General features: G+C 42.6%; 1 protein-coding gene across 1 annotated transcript in view; it reads right to left on the bottom strand.

Moving 5' to 3' along the window:
• The window catches only part of grik4 (glutamate receptor, ionotropic, kainate 4), a 354,718-nt gene that overhangs the window by 108,214 nt on the left and 223,136 nt on the right, over nucleotides 1–23,368 (bottom strand). Inside the window, exon 6 of the mRNA XM_075473484.1 lies at nucleotides 7,908–8,073. Within this exon, the coding sequence (XP_075329599.1) occupies nucleotides 7,908–8,073 (166 nt within the window). The remainder of the gene's footprint in view (nucleotides 1–7,907; nucleotides 8,074–23,368) is intronic.

Below are 23,368 nucleotides of genomic sequence, written 5' to 3'. Positions count from 1 at the left end.
GGAACAGGCGGCGGTCTGGCGGACGCCCAGACCGGAGGCGGCATAGCCGGAACAGGCGGCGGTCTGGCGGACGCCCAGACCGGAGACGGCATAGCCGGAACAGGCGGTGGTCTGGCGGACGCCCAGACCGCAGACGGCATAGCAGGAACAGGCAGCGGTCTGGCGGACGCCCAGACCGGAGACGGCATAGCAGGAACAGGCAGCGGTCTGGCGGACGCCCAGACCGGAGGCGGCATAGCAGGAACAGGCAGCGGTCTGGCGGACGCCCAGACCGGAGACGGCATAGCAGGAACAGGCAGCGGTCTGGCGGACGCCCAGACCGGAGGCGGCATAGCCGGAACAGGCGGCGGTCTGGCGGACGCCCAGACCGGAGACGGCATAGCCGGAACAGGCGGTGGTCTGGCGGACGCCCAGACCGGAGGCGGCATAGCAGGAACAGGCAGTGGTCTGGCGGACGCCCAGACCGGAGGCGGCATAGCAGGAACAGGCAGTGGTCTGGCGGACGCCCAGACCGGAGGCGGCATAGCAGGAACAGGCAGTGGTCTGGCGGACGCCCAGACCGGAGACGGCATAGCCGGAACAGGCGGTGGTCTGGCGGACGCCCAGACCGGAGACGGCATAGCCGGAACAGGCGGTGGTCTGGCGGACGTCTGGAGCCCCAATGACGTGGCAGCAGGCGGTGGTCTGGTTGGCACCCAGACTTCCCTCTGCGTGGCGGCAGGAGACGGCCCGGCGGACGCCCGGACCCCCGATGACGTGGCAGCAGGCGGTGATCCGGCGGACGCCCGGACCCCCGATGACGTGGCAGCAGGCGGTGGTCTGGTTGGCCCCCAGACTTCCATCTGCGTGGCGGGAGGAGGAGCCGGGGACCGTCCCACGGTTGACCAGACATCCGGCGGGGAGGGAGCCCCCCCTTCAAGGGATGGATCCCAGACATCCCCAAAGTCTGGGGGTGGGAGGGAGGGACCCGAAGAGGCGAGTCCATGGGTCGGGGTCCCATGGGCTCCGAGGCTTCGTCGGCTCCTGTAGCCTCTCCGTCAGGCTCTTGGTCAGGCCCGGAGGCCTCTTGGTCGGATTCGTGGTCAGGCCCGGAGGCCTCTTGGTCGGATTCGGGGTCAGGCCCGGAGGCCTCTTGGTCGGATTCGGGGTCAGGCCCGGAGGCCTCTTGGTCGGATTCGGGGTCAGGCCCGGAGGCCTCTATAGCTGGGGCCAGCTCTGGAACGGCTGGGGCCAGCTCTGGAACGGCTGGGGCCAGCTCTGGAACGGCTGGGGACAGCTCTGGAACGGCTGGGGACAGCTCTGGAACGGCTGGGGACAGCTCTGGAACGGCTGGGGCCGGGGCCAGCTCGGGAACGGCTGGGGCCGGGGCCAGCTCGGGAACGGCTGGGGCCGGGGCCAGCTCGGGAACGGCTGGGGACAGCCCGGGAACGGCTGGGGCCGGGGCCAGCTCGGGAACGGCTGGGGACAGCCCGGGAACGGCTGGGGCCGGGGACAGCCCGGGAACGGCTGGGGCCGGGGACAGCCCGGGAACGGCTGGGGCCGGGGCCAGCTCGGGAACGGCTGGGGCCGGGGCCAGCTCGGGAACGGCTGGGGCCGGCTCTGGGACTGGTGGGTTGCTGGACACTGTGGCTGTGGCTGCTGGGTCCGGGGGCTGCGGGTCCTGGGAGTCTGAGGAAGAGGAGGGAGAGTTGCCGTACAGCTCAATTACCTCGTGCGGCTCCAAGCCAAAAACGTCCAGCGAGGCATCGCGCGGCACGGTCCCGGCGTGGTTCCATACACCTTCCAGGAGGTGGTTCCACTCCCGGAGCCCCCGCTTCACCGAAAGGAAGACCAGGAGCTCCGCAGCCGCTCACAGCCTGGCAAACGCGGAGTCCTGGTCAATGCTTCGCCACAGGTCCGTATAGAGGTCCCAGAACCAGTCGGAGTCCGCCGCGTCCATATTGGTCGGAGCTTTCTGTCAGGTTTGGTCAGGAGGGAAGGGAGGACACGGGTGCGGACTTTCAAAAAAGGGGTTGATTTATTAAACAAAGAAACAAAGTGCAAACCAAAGGCGCGGCTGGGCTGGATTCAAAAATCAAAACTATGAACAACAAACAAAAAGACTTGACATGGCAAGGGATAAATAAATACTTGCTTGCAAAAAACGACGTGGAACATGGAGAACTACGGGAATCAGGTCAAGGCAGGTAACAAACACAAAGCTCCGACAAAACGACAGGGGAGGCAGGAAACTAAATAGAGGGCTGGGAGTGATTGGGGAGTGAGTGCAGCTGAGGAAAAAACACAGGTGACGTGAGTGAACTAATGAACAGAGTGAAGGGAAACTAAAGCATGACAAAAAACTAAACCTGGACTGAAAACAAACATAACCTAAACATGAAAACCAAAAATGAGAGTCTCTGGGCGTGACACATGCGTGTTATTCCTACAACACTCCTTAAACGACTTGTTGGTATTTCATGACAGTTTATATATGAAGTCTATCAATGAGAACAGTTCTCTCGTTTTTTTTTTTTTACAATGAAAACAAAACTAAAGTTAATGAAAAAATGTATAAACAGGTTGTTTTTTTTGTACCTGCTCTTTTGACGACAGTGAAGTTACCCATGAGGTCAAGTTCTGTAATAAGGCTCACGGAGGCTGAACTTATTTACAAATTACAATATGAATGGAGAAAAAGCAGCAAATAAAAATAAATAAATTAAAAACAGACATTGTAGGCATTTATACTTGCTTGAGGATGTGTCCACATAAGTTTACACTTGCTAGGAAGCAAAAACATGTTGGGGATCAGTCACTATAACTAAAAATACAGAAATGCAGAAAATATGGGAAATAATAGAGGAGATGCTGTGTATATCCATTAAACTGACTGCATCAAATCAACAGCTGACAGACTTTAAAAACAAGAAAACAGTACACAGGTAGGATATTGATTATTACGTTAGCTTTGTGTGCAAACCTGTACAACCCTAATGTAAAAAAAAAAACAAGGAAAATGTAAATTCACACAAAGTAGGATAAATTTGGAAAATCTCAGAAATATATATTGTATTGAAAATAGAAAACAGAACATCACTGTCTGTGAACACAGTTCACTGTGCCATCCACAAATGCAAGTTAAAGCTCTATCTTGAAAACAAGAGCCTATATGTGAAGAAGATTTAGAAATCCTGCCTTTTTTTTTCTTTGACCAAATCTCGTTTAAAAGGGACTGATGCAAAGTGGAAAACTGTTCTGTGATCATACAAATCAAAATATAAAAGGTTTTTGGAAATAATGAACACTGCATCCACTGAACTTAAGAGGAGACCATCCGGCTTGTTATGTCCAAAAGCCTGCATCTCTGATGCTATGGGGGTGCATTAGTGCCTATGGAACTGGCAACTTGCCCATCTAGAAAGGTACCATCAGTGCTGAAAAGTTTAAACAAGTTTTAGAGCAACATATGCTCCCATTCAAATTAGTTTTTTTTCAGGAAAAGCCAGGTACATTTCAGCAGGACAGTGCTAAACTGTATATTGGATCTGTTAAAACTGGAGGGCTTTCTAGCAGAAGAGACCTTTCACCAACTGAAAACATTCGGAGCATCGCGAAACACAAACTGCAACCAAGACGACGCAGCGCTTTCGAGCAGATAGAATCCTATATCAGATAAGATTGGGACAACATTCGTCTCCCAAAGAAGCAGCAACGTCTCCTCAGTTCATCATGTTTACAGACTGTTGTCAAAAGAAAAGGGGATGCTACACAGTGACCATGATCAGATGTGTTGCTGCTTTCAAACTCAAGATGAGCTTATTCTTTTTTTATGTCAATGTCTCACTTTCAACATTTGATTAATATTTTTCTTTACTGCGAACAAAACATTGGTTTATGGAACTTTCCAAATAATTTCTGCCTGTTTTTATCAAGCACAGCGCTGCGGTGGTTAGCACCGTCGCCTCACAGCAAGAGGGTTCAATTCTCCAGCCTGGAATCAAACCGGGAACCCTTTCTGTGTGGAGTTGCATATTCTCTCTTGTGTATGCGTGGGTTCTCTCCAGCTACTCTGGCATCCTCCCACCGTCCAAAAAACATGCATGTTAGGCTAATTGGTGACTCTAAATTGTTCCTAAGAGTGAGTGTGGATGGTTGTTTGTCTCGTTTGTTTCCGTGTGGCCCTGTGATGGACTGGTGACCCGTCCAGGGTGTACCCCGCCTCTCGCCCAATGACAGCTGGAATCGGCTCCAGTCCCCCGCGACCCTAAATTGGATTTAGCGATATAGAAAATGGCTGGATGGATGTTTTTATCAACATTTTACAAAGCTTACCAACTTTTTTTTTTAACTGGGTTTGGGGGAAAGCTCTTCATGAGAGCTGTGATGGATGACTATAATTTTGTATCAATGTGGAGGCTATCGAGAGATGAACAGCAGCAGAAGTATTTTAAATCTGTGCAACAAATAAAAGACAAAGATAAATCCCAGTCACTTTTTCCAGCGGAGCAATCTTTCACATTTTCTCTACTTCACGTGAAAATAGTGAAAAGTCATCCTGCATCTGTGAGAGAGCGCTGCCGCACTCTGTCACACAACACCATCTGACTGTAGTTATGTATCCAAATAAGACAAAAGACAAATAATTACAAAACTACTAAAACTAATCAGTTCGTACATCGCTTCTTAGTTCTCACAATCACTTCTACCCTTCCTAATTTATGCTTTATCTCTGTCAACAGTGGGAGATACCCACCATGTAACATCTGCATACATTACTGTTCACAGGTTCGCATGATTGGTTCTATGAACCAATACGATTTTGTGTGACAGTAAGAGACAATAGTCCATATTAGAGAAAAAAATATTATGTAGAAGTATATTTCATGAATGAAATGAGCGTGAATCGTTGAACACAAGCAATTAGCATAAGGCATTCTGCATAAATGAGCAGATTAAGGTAGAAACATCAAGTAATCCAACAAAGAAGTGATGCTTCCTATTAGAGCTAGAACTGGAAGAAGCTTTGAGTCTAATTATCAAACGTTGCTCCCCAACTATGCCTTTTTACGGTGAAGAACTGTTCTGCAAATATACGAGGCCTAAGTTTTGTTGATCTTAGTAAATCCAATACCTGCACTGCAGCTCTGGTAACATTTCAGAACTTGTTAGATTTTTATTGCTCACCGACAGCTGCACCAATAACGTCACTCGATAAAGTGCAACGCTGAAACACAGTGCCTGTGAGTCCGAGAACAGTATGCATGTGAATTTGTGCACTTTGCACTGTACATATACGTGTATTTTTCTGTCATTACTTTTTCAAACCCATAAATATAGAAAAACACAATATGTTGGGCCTCCTAGAAGACCCAAAGTCACATAGAGAGTAATCTTGGCAAAAGTTATAGAACTGCAGCTGCTGCTGAACTCACTGCCATCAATACTGTGGAGAAGCAGGGTGGGGGGTGGGGTAGTGGGGGGCTGTTTCGCAAGATTAATGTCCATCCTGGTGTACACCATGCCTTTGGGCACTCCTCCACCTTCCCTCCTGACTCCTCAACCATTGCTAGAAAATATTCATGAATTGGCCACGCTTTATTAGGCTGTCACTGGCTTGGGTGATTAATGAGGCAGGCACATGTGGATGAGCCACTGACAGACAGCAGGCTGCCAACCAACCAACTGACCACGCAAGCTGACAAAGAAGGTGGGGCTGCTGTATCAGGAGCCAAAGTAAAATGAGTTTCAGTTGATGCTATTGTTAAACACAGGCCTCAGCTCACACAAGCTCCAGATGCAAATACACACACACGGATATCCAGGCATCCTGCCATGTGCTGCTTTTTTATTGAATGAACGGAGGTCAAATGAGAGCTTGGAATCAATACAGTTGTGTTATTTCCTGGAACGCCTCCTGCTTGTTGCTAATGTATCATTCCAGCATGGGTACATTCTCCCATTTCCTGACTCTTGATGGTATTTTCTATCTACCCCTAATGTCCCCTCATTTTACTCTTCATTTAATTTCCTTCAAAGTCTGCTCCTAACCTAATTACTGACACAGAACAGGAACCTCCTGACCAACCTATACACTCACACATAGCCCGAGAGACAAAGAAATATAATGGTAAAAATATATTTTATCTCTGCAAACTCATCAATATGAAAGTCAGAGTGTGCTTAAAAGTTCACTCTTTATCAAAGTTCTTGACGAATGTTTATTGACTAGTTCTCTGGAGAATAAATCTCAAAGAAACAGGATCTGTATCTTGAATTGGAATGTGACTTGCAGCTCTAGAAGGAAAATAAACTTCTAATAATATAACAACTAATAATATCTTACTTCTGATGTAGCGAGGAATTTAGGTGTGAGTGGTGGTGGGGGTTGCCTACAGTTATATAAACAGGAACACCTTTTGGCAAGTTTAATTAGATCTCCCCAGCAACATTTTGTCATTTCTCAATAATCACATCCCATCTAGAGCAAACTGAATAAAAGAAGGGGAAAATTGTTTCAAAATAAACTAGTGATCATTTGAAAATGCTTAGAGGCAGCTAAATGCTGCTCATTACTTCTGCTGTGAGGGAATTACAGCACTCAAACTTATGTCATCTTTTATTTTTTAAATGCAAATTTACAGTGTCTACATGCATCTGGCATCACCAGAAATGGGAGTGGGGAATGTGTGTGTCTGTGGGTGCATCTCTCCACCCCTCCAAACAGCCTGGTCTCAGGAGAGGTGTTACAGCTGGGCCACTGTGTTTAATCCAAGTGATATTTTGTCTCAAAAATGTTTAATAAGATCTCAGGAAATTGTGTCAACTTGTGAAATAAATAATACGTTAGCTTTAAGTTAGGCTCACTTCATGTTACCCCACTACAAGTTATGCAGTTTTTTTGCAGGCCATAGACAAACCCACTCTTGATGGATGGTCAGTCCGATGCAGTGTACAAAGTCACTGGAAGACGTCCCGAAATCCAACACACTGCTTCTTTAAAGGGCGAATGGTTAAGGGTTTTGATGAAAAGAGACTCCAAAGTAAAGACCAGGCAACAATGAAAGAGGAAGTTGAAAGATGTAAGAACTGAGAATTGAGAAAGGCAGGGTGGGCGACTCTAGAGTTCCACTGCGCCACCTGACACACAGCTCAGACGCATTTCCTTTCTTCAAAGCCTTCTGCTGATTAGAAAAAGGGTTAGCTGGTGCCACAGGGTCACAGTGCCTTTGTCTCTGGGAGTTGTAATTACTGCGCACTGGACTTCAATAGGGTGGGAACAAGCCATGATTTAATCTTCCTCTGTGTTTACGAAAATAACTTCCCTTGAGGAGATTGCACTCTGTTTTTAAGGTCATTCAGTTAAGTATCTTTAGAATCTAACGAGCGCCTTTGACAAGAAGGCGGTCATATCACTGGGGGGTTACAGCTGCGTCTCCTATTGTACTTCTCTTTAGTTTGTTTTAAAGATAATTCATCAGCAGTGTTTCGTAAGTGAACGAATGGTCTTGTAGACTTACTGAAAGTGAACACTGAAGACAGGTTTACATGACACGGCTAAGCATGCCATAAAAATTTCAAGACTGACAGCGATGCTAAAACAAGGAAAAGATTTTGCAGTTGGTGCCATTTTTAATGGAGGTGGCGGGCGTGCTGCTGTGAGGGACTTGTTGCTGTGGAGAGTAACAGCTGCTTCAGAAGAAAGCGTGTCACAGGGTGAGATGTTGATAAGCGATGCGTCTGCTGTCTGATCAGTTTTTGCATGAGTGTAAAGAGCCTATGTGTGCAAACACATGTTGAAGGAGAGAAGACATTAGACAAAAAATGTTTGCACTTTGTTGGCAGATATAAGAAGGCAGTTTGTGAGCTTTCTCCACAGGTGTGTATGAGTATGTGTTCTGTCACGAGGGTGTGAATGCTGTACTCACAGTCGGCCTTGGCACAGATGAGGCAGGCGGCGGAGCTGTTAAAGAAGGTGAGAATGCCGGCCACAGCCAGGCTGACGTCTGTGTTAGTTGGCCTCAGGTCCAGCGTGGTGAAGCGGGGGAACTGAACCTTCAGAATATCTTCTGGGGCCACTTTGACATAGGGCACCTGCACAGAGATACTGATGTGAGCCCATCAGTTGCATTTGAACTATCTCCAGTTTAGCAGTCGGATTTTGACCTTTAGCATACTTGTTTAGAATTCAGCTGACATCCGCAGACAGAAAAACTAGCAAATGTCTTTAACCTGCAGATTAGAAATAGCTGGATGCCAGGTGGAAAAGCTTTTAAGAGAGCAATTTAACCGAGCAACTGTAGCAATAATAACCATGGGGTCTGTGGTAATGTACATAATACACATATTTTCAGTTGACTGTATTGTCTTGTCTGTGCGTTTCATGGAGGCATTTTTTTTTTTTAAGATAGATGTGATGACAGTGTGCAAGATGTTTACATGTGAAAACACAAGAGACATAATCACAGCTGAAAAGAAAAAATTGTGACTGAACAGATACAGCCATTCTAGTCAGCGAGAGTCAGTAACGGCTTTTTAAAAGTTGTCTTATAGTCTAATTGGGAGACGATACAAAAAAAATGTGTAAAGCATTTGTAAACTTATTTTGATACAGTGCTCTGATTTGAAATTTGAAAGCCCTTATTAGAGTCACAGTCAGAGACTTATTATTTTTCTTTTTTTTTTACTGTGAGACAAAACCTAATTGTATCATTAAATAATATCCTTCAATAAGTGAATAAAGGCACTTATTTCGTTGGACATATTTTCACTTGTTTCTCATGGGTCACACAATTTTATGTTCCACCAGGTATAATTTCACTACTAAAAGTGAACAGAATACAGTATCCTACAGGAATACGGACCTTGAAGATGTAATATGAATAAATATTTTGCAAATAAACTTTTTTCTTTTTTCTATCAAATTTGTTTATGAACACATTATTGTAGACAGTTAAGGTTAGATAAGTGACAAATTAAGTCATCTCATCGAGTGAAACAGAGATAACAAATAGCAATGAGATGTAGAAAAGAGAAAAGAATAAGGAAAACATAGAGATGAAAATAAATTAGAACCAAATAATAAAATAAATATAAACTTAGAATAGAATGCCTTTTATTGTCACTATACAAGTACAATGAGATTAAAAGCATCTCCTTTCTCAGTGCAGACATGAGCATAAAAAAAAAATAAAAAAAAAAAATATATATATATATAAAAAAAATATAAAATATAACAATCTTAGACATAAAAGAATAAAATATAGTACAAAAGGGGTGGTGGGGGGTAGGTGCAAAGAGATATTACTATATATATGGATGAATATGCATTCCAGTGTGGGTTATTGCACATAACAGAATATTGCACATAACAGGATATTGCACGGTATATTGCACGGTACTAGAGTATTGCACAGGGTGAAGGAAAGGCCTGGGGGGGGGGGTCACTATGTAGAGTCAGAGTCAGTGCCTGTTTGAGTTCAGAGTGTTTATGGCATTTGGGAAAAAACTGTTCTTGAGTCTGTTGGTCCTTGCTTTGATGCACCTGTAGCGCCTACCCAAGGGCAACAGGTCAAACAGTTCAAAGCCAGGGTGGGAGCTGTCCTTGACAATGTTTTTTCCTCTGCTGAGGCAACGGGAAGTGTAGATGTCCGTCAGGGAGGGGAGAGGGCAGCCAATGATTTTCTGAGCTGCCTTGACTACCCTCTGAAGCCTCTCCCTATCTGCCATGGTGCAGCTGCCGTACCATACTGTAATGCAGTATGTTAGCAGGCTCTGGATGGATGAGCGGTAGAAGGTCAGCAGCAGGTTTGAGTCCAGATTATGCTTCCTGAGGACTCTCAGGAAGTGAAGCCGCTGCTGAGCCTTCTTGATGACCGCTTTTGTGTTTTCTGCCTAGGAGAGGTCGGCGGAGATGAGGACGCCGAGGAACCGAAAAGAGTGGACCCTCTCCACTCGCTCACCGCTGATGTAGAGGGGGGCAGGGTCGGTGCTGTGCTTCCTGAAGTCAACAATGATCTCCATAGTTGTCTTAGTGTTCAGAGTCAGGTTGTTCTCTGAACACCAGTCTGTTAACTTTAGGACCTCCTCTCTATAGGCTGCCTCGTCTCCCTCTGAGATGAGTCCGACCACTGTGGTGTCGTCAGCGAACTTGACGATGAGGTTATTCTTGTGGGCCGGGCTACAGTCGTGGGTGTAGAGACAGTATAGGAGGGGGCTCAGCACACAGCCCTGTGGGGAGCCGGTGCTCAGGGTCCGAGTGGAGGAGAGGTGGGGACCAAGTCTCACTGTCTGGGGCCGGTTGGTCAGGAAGTCCTTTATCCAGGCACATGTGAGAGGCGGGAGGCTGAGGGTGGTTAGTTTAGTGATGAGAGTGTCCGGGATTATTAATAAATAAATATATACAAAACTTCATACATGAATAATGTCATTTGTCTTTATATTTCCACTTTATTCATTAGTTTGTTTGTCTTCTCACTCCTCACTTTTATTCTTGTACTTGCCACTCTTTCATCATAAAAGATGTTGTAAAAGGATGATAAAACTAAAATATGGGATCAGTGTGTAAAATACTATTCGCAGTATCAACCAACCATAGAGTCAGAGCCACTGTATGAAAACAATATGAGCCACATAATATACTGCAAATCAACAAAAACAAAATACAATTTTCAAAAATGTGTAATTAGACTGAAAAATGCGCTATACCAGAGATGCTTTAACAAATATCAGATGCAGTGAGTACAAGTACAAGCCAGGCAAGCCCTCATTAAAAATCAATAAACATATAATTCTTCCATCCCAGCCCCATTGGGATGTATGCAATCTTCAGTAAGATTGATTACCATGTCTTCAAAGTGTTTATTTGCCATGGTTGTATTCCTTAGCTCCCCCTAATGAATTTATCATACCGGTCCCATCGTACTAACAGGCATGTTTAACACTGGCTCATCTCTGCAGCGAGAGGGGAGGTTAAGTACACTGCAGTTAACCTTGCAGTCTCTAGTATTCCCTGAGCACAGCAACAAAGCTGGACTAAAAGTTACCTAATATTATGCTGAACTTCAGGATGATTCTAAATTACATTCCACTCAAATGGAAACCTTCCTCCCATCTATTCCCCTCCTATGAAATCCATCTCCACTTCAGCTCTCCACAGGATGATAAGGATGCAGACAGGGCTTACAGCGAGGCCTGAGGGGAGAGGTAGAGTGGGTATGAGGGTGACAGGTGTCATGCCGGTCAGCTGGCAAGGCAATGCAGTAGAGCTCAGTGGGGCTTGAAGGGGATGCTGGAGGACGTGCTGGGTCCGAGACGAGGTGCAAGGAAAGGAGCCTCTTCATCATGGCAGATTGCCTGTCTATGTGGTTCCCAATGCCCATACATTGCTCTCCCCTTGCACCCATATCCCCTCGATTGGTTTTCAATCCCTACCCATCAAGATGTAATGGAGTCCTGGGGTGTCTGGATGGATGAAGGAGTAGCCCACACTGACAGCCATTCGTTTCTCTCAGTGAGTCCTAAAATCTCGGTGATAACCACTTGTATACACCACACTGGGGAAATGAGCCTCCATTCAGGTCTGTCCTTATCGTCCCTGTAGCATTTGTGCAATTTATCACCATCCCACTCTCATTTCCGTCCCTTAATACCCACATTGTTTATTCTTCTTGCACTTGTTACCAGTATCCAATCCATTCCTTCCTTCCATTTCAGCACTGCAGACTGGTCCTGCCTGCTCCCTTCTTAACTGAGGAACCTGACACACTTTGGTACACCATATCTGAGCCAATGAACACTGAGGAAGCTGCTCACACAAACACTCTCGCATTCTCTTCCACACACACAGACATATACACTTTGTCCTTTTTTTGTCAAACCGACCCAGTGGACCCTAATGCAAGAAACATTGGCATCTCAGAGGAACTACTCGACCTGAGTCAAGATTCATCATGAAAGTGTACAGCCTGCGGCCATGCAAAGTATTCAACAAAACATCCTTATCATTTCACCATGTTAAATTGACAGGAAACATTTCATTAACATGCTTTTTTGTTCCAAATGAAAATCCTCTCATTCATCAGAACATAAAAATATAGAGACAATAACTGACTGTATTTAGCAAGGAGGCTGTGGGCTAAATGTAGCCTCCACTAAGGGCACTAGATAGGGCATTATCTATATATAATTCTCTAACACATTTCCCCTGATTACATGATTAGCTGGTAGTTGTACAGTCACTATCCAGATGTGTCAAAGCGCTCAGTGTGAAGACTACAGTTTTAATAGTTGTCCAAGCAAAGAAATCAATTTCCACATTACTAACAGAGAGCTGTCATCCACATCAAAGCTGCTGGTCAAACTTCTTATCTGTAACCAGCAGCTACTATCAGTCACTCCAATGATCGATTGAACCCAAAAATAGAAAACTCAAACATTTTCTATACATGTGTCTTTGCAGCTGCACCACTCACTAGCTCTGCCACTGATTCATCGGCACCCCTGGGCACTTCATACACTACACTTAACTGAGCCAATTTAGAGACAAACTAGCACATCTCACCATTTCTGACATGTTGTAACAGTTAGAGTTGCTCGCTTGTATATTAGTGACATGCCATCAAGTGACTCAGCTACTTATTCTCAAAGATCAACAATTAATTATCACCCAGAGACACAGCTGGTGTATACCATGGTGTCATGTTCACCACTTCTTTTTACTAATATATTACAGCAAAGTCACAAAAATCTCACTAAAAACTAAAGGAACGCTCAGAGTGTAAACAAATGCCAAGACCAATACCGTTCCCATGGCCCCTCTCTCCATCAAATTGCATGGAAATGAGTCTGGTTGGTTTTATGTAATCTTGCTGACCAACAAAAGGACAAACGGACAAGTATGCTTCCACCTCACCTCCAAATACTTCTTATTTTATTCCCCCATATTACTAAGATAAAATATGTGTTTGAAAATATTTTCAATCTACTTGCAAGTGATGTGTGACTTTTAAGACTCATCATGATTCTGGGTTGCATTACTTTCAAACAGGAAGTGAGAAATGTAATTATTTGCTTTTACTTTGTGGTTTTTAAAAGGTTACACATTTATTTATTTATTTATTTGTCTCTGGCAGAGTAAAAAGCCCAAGGTAACAGCTCCACTTTGAAATAATTTGGTATAATTTAATACCACAGTGAGTGCTGTGGTGAAGGACAGGTGTGCGTCAGATGGGTGAAGAAAGAGAGCCAATGTGCAAGTAAAAGAGGAATATGGAAAGACAGCGATGTAGGAACTGACACTGTGACTGATGGAGGAAGAGAGCTATGAAGTGAGTGAGATGAGGCTGAGATGGGGAAATGTGTCAGTTTGACAGGAAAAGAGGAAAAAAAAAGAACAAGCACACATAATAAGTATCAATAGGAAATGAGGAATGACAAAAAGGGGTTACAATTAGCACTCCTTAAATAGTATAATTGAATTTAGCAGTGTGAGATTTAATTTTGTTCTCAAAAGCAATCTATGTGATGTTCTGCCCCTTATTGTCTAATTTCTCAAGACATGCCGCTCAAGGGTATTCTGTCACAACATCAGCATTTCACCTTTTTTTTTTAAAGTAGAGTGGCTTTATTTGCCGTACAGAAGATGCAGCATTTATTTTCCTCTTTAAACGGGAAGTAACAAAAGCTGTTTTCTTTATGGCTGTAACTGAAATCCTGTAGGCTACTATTCACAACATGCTCAACGTGTGTACTATAATTTAACACACTTTTGACTACATCAAAGTGCTAAGTATGTTTTTTCAGTTGGAAGCGCGTTACCATGGTAACACACTGACAATTTATCCAAACAAGCCGATGTGGTGGAGATGCTGAACTAATTTAATCATATTATACATACCAAGGTGAAGCGTAATACTTGCAATTAAATTCAGAAGTAATTCATTTTACAGCTGATCAGCTGTCCTAAATGTCTGTCACGACTGCAAAGTGATGTGGGGTAATGCTGGGGTAGCATCCATTGATGCCATACTTTTACTAAAAAATGTATTATTTGCTTTACTGCCATTGTCATAATAAGGTTTTGGACCATGTGAAAAAACAAAAAAAACTAAAAAAAGATAACAAAACATCAAACTCACCACATCACTTCAGCATACTAAATGTCACTACTATGGCTAACTATTGGTAACATGCTATTTGATCATATTAGTGTGGAGGGTCACACACTGTGCATGTACAGCACAGTACAGTGTAGCGCTGAGTACTGCTAATGGTAAATAATAATAAAAAACAAGTTGATCATATTTTAGAAATACAAAAATAGACTCATAAGAGATTTTTTATAGATATATTATAAAAAAAAAATGTTTTTGTATCTATATTTACACATTTGTAAATTTTTTGACAGAAATTCCTCATGGGCTGAAAGCATCGATAAATGCTTTGCTTTGGTATACGTCCAGGATGCATAATGATATAAGGCGTTCAAAACGATCTTGAATAATGCCTGAATAATGTTAGAGCTGAAACATGTCATCAGTTTGAGAACAAGGTGCACAAAATTGTGCTTTTTTCTGCAGTTCACATGCAAAAGTTACAACTCTGCCTCATGCTTTTAGAGTCTGTTCATGGCACAGAAAATTCTCAAAGTCCTCTCTCTCTAACTTGGATGTGTGCTCATGTTCATTTATATATGTATGTGTGTGTGTTTCCTGCAGTGTGACAGAAAGGCTGGCAGGTCTGCAGACAGAAGTTTGACAGGCATTTAATGAGGAAGCTCTCACAGGACACAGGGTTTGCACAAGTAACACACACACAACTTGCACACAGTGAGCAATGGAAAAGAGCAACCTTTGTATGGCAGCAAAAATACCTCAACTCAAATTACAATGTGATTACACTGAGCCCACACTCTTATCTGGTTAGATGAACCATTAAAACAATACAATACAATACAATTCAAGTTTATTGTCAATTCTGCATATGTACCGGACATACAAGGATTGAAATTACGTTACTCTCCTACCAAGGCTGCAGCTAAAAAGATACATTTATACAAACACTAAGAACATCTAAGCTAAATAAATAAAATATCCAAAATAAGGCACTAAAATAAGAAAAGACATACATAAGACAATATGGACACCAAACACAAGGAATCAAACGAGCCACCACAGTTTCAAACGACCAGGCCAGTGATGTCCCGTTGGCTGTTTGCTTTGCACAGGCTTGGAAATAACCTCTGGTTACCCCTCTTCAACTGAAAATTCAAATTTTAGGAGGGTAGTTACAAATCTGACACGGCATTAGTGAGGAGACAGATGCTCTGTGCTGGAGTGAAGGTGAAAGCTAATTTCCCTTCCGTCCAGCCCATTGGGCTCTAGATTGCCTCAGTTGTTGAGCTGACACGTGCCCAATTCTGCTACCTGACCACAGTTAATGTAACAAGAGGCTGATAGAAGGGGGCCTGAGTGAAGGGAGATGAAGAGGAGGCAGGTGGGCAGTGGTGCCATATGGAGCACAGACATAATCAGGAACTACATCTGCTGGCATGGACTCAGAGGGGCAGCAGAACAAAATAGTTTAACAAAGTGTCACTGGACGTCTATGGGTTTGGAACACATGCGGCACAGCTGTAAGGAAGGTTAGCATTAGTGACGTTCCATTGGTGATTTATACTGTAATTTATTTACATTACAGCACATTGACCTGGCCATCAATTATCATACAACACATGCTTGGCAGAAGGACTGAGCTATCCTTGAAAACAATAAGCACCTCAGCCAAGTGGACAGCAGCCACTAAGTCTCAGTGAGCTAAATACAAGGTTTTCTGAAGCCAGTGGGATGCCAGTCTATTTATGATTAAAAAAGAGAGAGATAATCAGTCAGGAGATCATCAGTTGTAGAACACAAGCCAATACCAGAACACAGAGTCTAAAGCCTGGACTGAGGTAGCCTGTTGCAAGCCAGAGAATTATGTTGGCCACTGAGCATTACAGAACAGATGCTCTTCGAGACATTGTCCATCAGTCAGCAACTGTGATGCCAAGGCTGGGATGCAAGAGTGGAGTTGGCAGACTGGAGATGGTATTCTGGTTGACAGCAGATAGAGGATCACAGGTGGTGGTCTATTACGGAGACCTGATCTTATTTTGAACCAGGAGGTTTATGGGAGGTTTGGGAAGCCAGCTGTTGGCATTCAAAAAAAGGCAAATAAAAATCTCGGGGGAAGGAAAAATAAGTAAGATGAGACCCTGTGGATAAGTGAGGCGGAGTGTCAATGCTGACCTATCAACAGTCTTCATCCCCGACCGTCTGCTCATCCCAGTCTCAGCCCCTACAGCCAGATCTTTATTTGTGCTGGTAATGAGCCTGCATCAGGTCCCTGCGGTTGCAGTAGAGACAGAGCAGTGATATAGATGGAGTGGGCTGTGCATCCCATGGAGCCTTTTAGGAGAGCGGAACATTGACCACGAGATCTCTATCTCATTGATCAGCCAATTCAGAGGGAAAAAAGTTCATTTTCTCCAGACATGCCTATTCCTCACTCCGCTTCTCTGTCTCGTTTTTTTTCTTTTTGTTGAAACAGTAAAATAGAAAAATAATAATAATAATAAGCTCACTGCATGTCTGTCTGTTTTCTATTTTTTCTAAATCTTTCCCACAAGGAGCTTTTATTTCAAAAGTGTTTTCTTTAATTTAACAGTGGAATTAATCAATTTCTGGGAATCTCGCCAAATGTTTGACTTACTCCCTCACAACAAAGCACGGCTCAATTCAACACTGGCAAAGAGTCGGACAACAAATCTTGGAAAACCTGGCCTTTGAGTGTGTAATAAACAAGCTGAAAGAGAGACATGGAATCTAAATGTTGCTGATGACTCTTGGAGTCATGGAGTGAAAATGGCAGCACATTAATTACCTGAGCAGCTGGCAAAAAGCTGAGCAATATCAGCTGGCTTGGGTAACGTCTCCTTCCACACCAGACTGAAGCGCCGCTACTTGACAGAGCTGACTAACATAAAACAAAGCGACTTTACAGAGTGACGCAGGAGTAAATGGCAGGAAAAGGTGCTGCTCACCCGGGAGTCACTTTGTTTTCCCTCTCATTCATCACAATGATCAAATCAAGAAAATGCGTCCTGACAAGCCGATGGATTTGGATATTCCAATGCTGGTTATGCTACTGTAGCCTTGACAAAGACAGATCAATAGTGTTTTGAAAAAAAGGGTAAGCAGCGGTGGCAGCTGTGCTCTTCTAATTATGATCAGAAAGAGACAAAAAAAAGAAGAAATGCACCAGTGTTTTGTTTGCAAGCAGACTACACAGGAATCCTGTTCTGGGGGACTCTCAGATGTACTAAAACATGTGCATAATTCTGTGCCATCAAAACACAAACTTGGAATTATGTTCTCATCATGTATTATTCATAATTTGAATTGAATTTCCACCACATTAATGACTTTATTATTTGTGCTCCGTTGTGCCTGAAGCTGTATTGTCTGTGGCTTAACAAGACCAAGTACTTGTGTGTTAAGTAATTTAGTTTCTAAGCTCAGTAGTATTTGTTGAATTTACAGTGTTCTCAACTCGCTTGTAAAAGAATTAGCCTTTTGTTGAAAAAAAAAAGGATTTGCAATTTTGAATAGTTGGAATAGCCCTTTACTGAACCAGTCCTGGTTATGAACTTCAGAGAATCGGTGTTCTTTAAATCTTCTCAGCAGTAATTACAGTCCACCTAATAAAGTGAAAAAAAGCTTTCCACAGGTTTATTTGATACTCGGCATATGTATGCATGTGCAACAAGTATGACTGGGCATGAAATTTCAACATGTTCCAAAAGTTCCAATCAAATAAAACAAGCAGGACATAAAAATCATATTTGCTTAAACATTTGAGGAAAATGAGCTCGGAGGAATTTTCTTGGTACAGAACAGTTTTAACTCAGAGGCTGTTGGGTTTCCTTTAAGGAACTGCTTACTCCAGGTCCTTCAATGACATCTTTTGGTAGATTAATGTTAATGTAGATTAAAACTTAAGTTGGTCATGGCAAAATGTTCATTTTAGTTTTTACGTTGTCTTGCTGCACGACCCACAGTAACTTTGAATTAAGGATCATATTTTTCTTTAGAATTCGGTACAGTAATCCAATGTTTGTTATTTCATAGTTGGGAAGCCTGGGCAAACGTAGCAAAATGAACCAAAACCATTATACTACCACAACATTTCATATTCTTATGCTGGAATGAAGTGTTAATGTTTCCATTTATACAATAAAGTTCCATTGTAGTATGATCAGTCCACAAAACATTGTAATCCATTGCTGCTCATTGTTCTGCTGATGGTGGACTCAAGAAAATTAACATTGGCTAATTTAAAAGAGTTTTCACTGAATGGTTAGATGACCCAGATGCAGACATGCGGAAGGCAGGCTACGCTGAAAGGACCTGCAGGGAGAGAATGTAAAAATACTGAGCAAGCCAGAGTCAGAAAAAGGCTGCTGGTACAGATCAACAGAGATCTGACAAAGAACAATGAATACAAAGTAGTATGTACTGAGAGAGGTGATCAGGTGAGGGAATACATGTGAGCTAATTAGAATCGAGGGCAGGTGGTGAGATGCGAGCAGGACTGAAAAGAAAAAGTGGCGACCTAAGGTGAATGTAAGATCGGAGATACAATGACAAAGTCCCACTGAAAGAAATAAAATAGGACACCTACAGCCAAAAGACCATAAGAGAGAAATTCTTGTTACCCTGGGTCCAGAGCCCTGTAATACACATCTTGCTTTCATGATGATCTTTGTACAACCTCTTCTGGGATGGATAACAGTGGCCTTGACTTTTCTACTCACACCTGACTGCTATTCAATCAAAACACATGACTTTAATGTTTATATTAAAATAAGCTGTTCATTCTCGAGGTTAACTTACTTTCGTCACTCTCATTTATAATATATTTTTTCGGAATCTTGTGACAATCTGATGATGCTTTAGTTCCTATTTATGTAAATGCAAAAGAGAAATACCAAAGCTCTGTTGGTTATATATTTTTATATAAATGACCAACTAAAAGCTCTATACTACACTGAAACTTTGACCTAATAGAGAAAGTTGGAATGATACTAATGGGAACTGCCATTCACTACAGTATCTACTACCTAGTCATTAAGAAGCACCAGAGGTTTGTCCTCTAATTTGAGGGAAATAGAAAAGCTCTTTAGAAGTCCACGAGGGGAAATAAACGTGTGAGGGATGATGCAGTTAGAGTTCTGAGACTTCCTCAGCTGAGCACCTGCCATTAAACCTTTTTCACTTTCACTTTAGAGTCTAATGTTTAATTCCTAAAACTCTCAAACACAAAGACCGACAGAAACAATTACACACTACGGAAATAGCAATTGAATCTTATCAGAAGTCTTTTTGGGATTTCTATTCTTGTACCTTTTAGAGCACAGAAGGAAGCTTTTTTCCACGCCTTTAGATCAGAATGAATTTCAGTGGTGAGAACAACAGCAGCAGCAGAAAAAGTGAAAAAAAACTTCAACGAATAGATGAAAAATTTAAACCCGGAAAATTTAGAGGATTTGATTTGGGGCTAAAATTGTGTAATATTATATTGCATACATCAACTAAAAGCTAAACTGCATCACATAATCTTTGCACACATAACAGAAATGCTACAGAAATTCGACGGGCACCTTGCTGCTCCAGCATTACCATGAATAACTGAACTGCAGTTTTAATTTAATGTCAATCACTTTCAGCTAGACAGAGTCTGACTTACTTATTGTGGTATTAAAGCCTAATTACAGTGGAGAGACAAAGTATCAGACAGAAAAAGCAGATATAAGAGAACCAAAAATATCCCTCCGACATAAAGATTAATTGTGAGACTGAAAGAGGAAGACAGAAAAGGAGCCCGCTTCTAAAAACTATCTGCCTGTTGTTTCTATTAGTCTTCTTAAGAGATCATGGCCTTCTCGTCATCTGTGACTGGCATCTGCACAGAGTGAGGCAGAAATAAATGGCAGGAAAGGGGCTGGTGTATGAGATGGAATGAAATAAATAAGGAACAACAGAAGAGAAGAGAGGAAAATACAGAAGGAAGAGCAAATAAGGACACACAGTGGTATGAAGTGCGAAGGCTTTTTTGTAGGGGAACAATAGCAGATATTAAAGGTGGGATGAAGGCTGAAAGGCAGAAAATTGGTTTAAAAACTGTGGTAGGAGGAAAGAAAATCTGAAAAATAAAGACACGGGGCAATGAGTGAAAGTAGAATGGTGTAACTTAAATCAGTAAGGACAGAGGTAATGTAATATGTACAGAAAAGCTAAGGTTGTTCAGTGTCAATATTTGAATTTTGAAATGAGAATTGGCAGAGCTTTTCAGGATCACAATTATGAAAAATCAGACAACAAACCTATCTTACTGGTGTCTTGTTAATCATATTTCCGCCTCGTTAACATTCAGCTGCTCAGATATAATCATTCTAACTTTGTATCAATGTAATCACATGGAAAAGTTAGTTGTGAGGGCTGCACACAGTACCAGCCTTGGTCTTAGACCACAAGCTCACTTGAAGCAGATGTGGAACCAGGGCAGTGACCGATCAGTTTTGCATTTGATCTGGTCTAACAAGTATTCAATGTGTGCGTTTATTTTCTTATGAATCCTCCACAATTGTGACACAAGTGAAGCACTAGACCTGCAAAATATTTCTTCATTCAAAGTGAGAAGAACTGTTTTTGAGCAATCAACTGTGTCTCAATGTCTAATAGTTCTTTATGTCAACTGCTCCTGTTTGGCCATTCAGAGGAATCCCACAGAGTTCATTTGCCTACTAATAAAGCAATCTTGAGAAATACGTTTGACTCCAAACTATCTTGGGAATAAACTCAGCCGCAGAAAAACAAGAAACATTCATTTTTAGTGTAGAAAGAAAAACACTGTCACGGGGGACAGGGGAAAAGGCAGAGAAATTACATAGTGGGAGCTTCTTCCACTGTGGGAGAGTATAAGACACCTTAACAGCACAACTAATCCATACTTGAATGACATTCAATCTGCAAGCAATTTTTAAAAATATTTTCTCTTTCTGGGTCATTTAAGAAAGGTACCTTGTGGGTATTTTGATCATCCATGTGAGCTTGAAAGCACCCTTGCCTTTCTTCAAGGCTTGAGCTACAGCAATGACCCCCGACCTAAATTCAATGCGGTTTGTGTTTGCCCGGCAGACCCGACGTTCACCTATAAATCCAACCTGAGCACCACCTCACCGAAATGCAGCCGTGTAATCTCTCTGTACTCCTGCGAACAGATGGTTTTTCAAGCCCAAAACAACCGCTGGACATCAGACATAGTATTAATATTCATGAACACTTCTAACACATGTTTGAATCATAGAGGAATATGTTTCTCTGCTTAAGTGTACGTGGTGATATTGCACGTTTCAGCCTTTATGGGAGATGAAAGAAAAGCGGGGATAAAAACAGGATTTAAACTGTCCTGACAGTGATAAGCCTTGGCAGGTGGAATGAGATTAAAGTAAAATGTAATTACTGACATTTAATCTATATGATATAAAAGCTTTCTATAGCTACTGACGTTGCCCTAATGTTCAATATTAAAAACTAAAGCTACAGCTTTCAATAAAAATAAATAAAAAAAACAGAAAAAAAATCAATTTGTTTCCTTGAGTTTCACAGAAATCCAAACAAAAAAAAAAACTTAATTTGGATAACATAGTTGGCTTCATCAGCCAGGCAAACAGACACCTGAGAAGCAGAAGGAGCCTCTCATCCAAAGCCCACGGTAACGTTTCTCATTAGTGGATATTAATCTGCAGTTCTTTGAAATCTCGACCCAAAGTTACCGTATGCTAGCCGTGTCGCCTGAGATGGAAGCAACCAGATGCACCAACCCATTCTCTGCAGTGACAGATTATTTCTATTAGTCACCGTTCGTGCAAAATCCCACATACGCTCAGTCCTATTCCTCTGTCTCCTCAGTGGAAATAGCCTCAGCAGCAGCAGCAGTGGAACCCAGGGAGTGATTTATAGACGCTAGAAAATGATGTGCTGATCACCTAGTGGGGTCTGTCAGCCACAATATTGCTGTCGTTGTCCCAGGCAACGAGGCGTCAGGGCCGCAGCATCTGTGGTTTTGTATGCTCACAGTGAAGGATTGGGTGGTCATATTCAGGTCTGCACAACGGCAGGTGATGACATACAGACACACCTGTCATCTCCTCACTTTCAGCATTTATTTCAAGTGATAAATGACTGACACAGTTGCAAGTATTGTAGGCTCCATGGAGCATGTTAATTACAGATTTAATGCAGACTAGTAGGACTATTATCAATGGTTCGTTAAAAAGATGCCTTTTTTTTACTTAACAGTACATCATATTGTGTTCATAAGGCTTCTGATCGTGTAGCACAACACCACAGTTTGTTTGGGTTTGTTCTACAGCTACTAATTTACTTCACCCCTCCGGATTTCTCCTTAGAGATGTGCTGCAGACTATTTGGCTTTCGAGCTTGGAATAAAGATTTATGTTTTTTTCCAAAGGGTTGTTGGTTTCTTTGCTATGCTACTGGATGAGGCTGACTTTAAACGGTGTAAGGTTTGTGCAGCTCAGCTCATTAGGGATGCCATTTATGACTGCAGCTCAATGCTCTCGCTCAGCAGGAAAACCTTATCTTGATGTAGTGTTACTTCAGCCTCATTCTTTCAGGACTATTATCACCAGGGGTCCTCTGTGATTGGTAGCAATGCCAGACCTGGCTCTTATTCTAATCTAACATTTTGGTTAAGGTCAAAGAAGTTAGAATCAAAACAATTTTAGTGCAATAAATCAACGTCTTTAAATGAAAAATGACTTCCTCTGTAGTTACACCAATGTTAGACTTTTTATGGATTACTGATTCATCTTTGATTTGTTAGTATTATTTATCACAGGGTCTCCAGTGTCTTCACACAGTTAGCAAGGGTATTGCAATGTTATAGTCCTGCAACATCAGTTAGCCTACTAGTTTCACTGTGTTCTGCCGGTGAATGCCATCGACCAAGTTTTCTCATCAGAGTAACGGTGAAAAGAATACGGTGACCTCCAAAAAAACAGAGAGCACACAAATAGAAACAAACACACCATGGCAGCCGACTCTACTGATTTGCACACTTTAAGGCTGAGAAAGACAACTTAATCAGGGAAATCTGCTGGTTCAGTGTTTGGTTGGAAAACAAATCTGTACACTCTTAGATGGTGAAAACATCCGCTTATGGCTCACTGAGCCGAGAATAACCGCAGTTTATTTAAACCACGCACGTTTTCCATGAGCATGGTTAAATTGATTTTTTGTAAAGATTCTGGGAAACGAAGGAC

The sequence above is a fragment of the Odontesthes bonariensis genome, chromosome 9 (genome assembly GCF_027942865.1).
Source record: "Odontesthes bonariensis isolate fOdoBon6 chromosome 9, fOdoBon6.hap1, whole genome shotgun sequence".
NCBI lineage: Eukaryota > Metazoa > Chordata > Actinopteri > Atheriniformes > Atherinopsidae > Odontesthes > Odontesthes bonariensis.
Note: the sequence above shows the minus strand (reverse complement) of the source record. Positions and strands in the feature narration are given on the sequence as shown.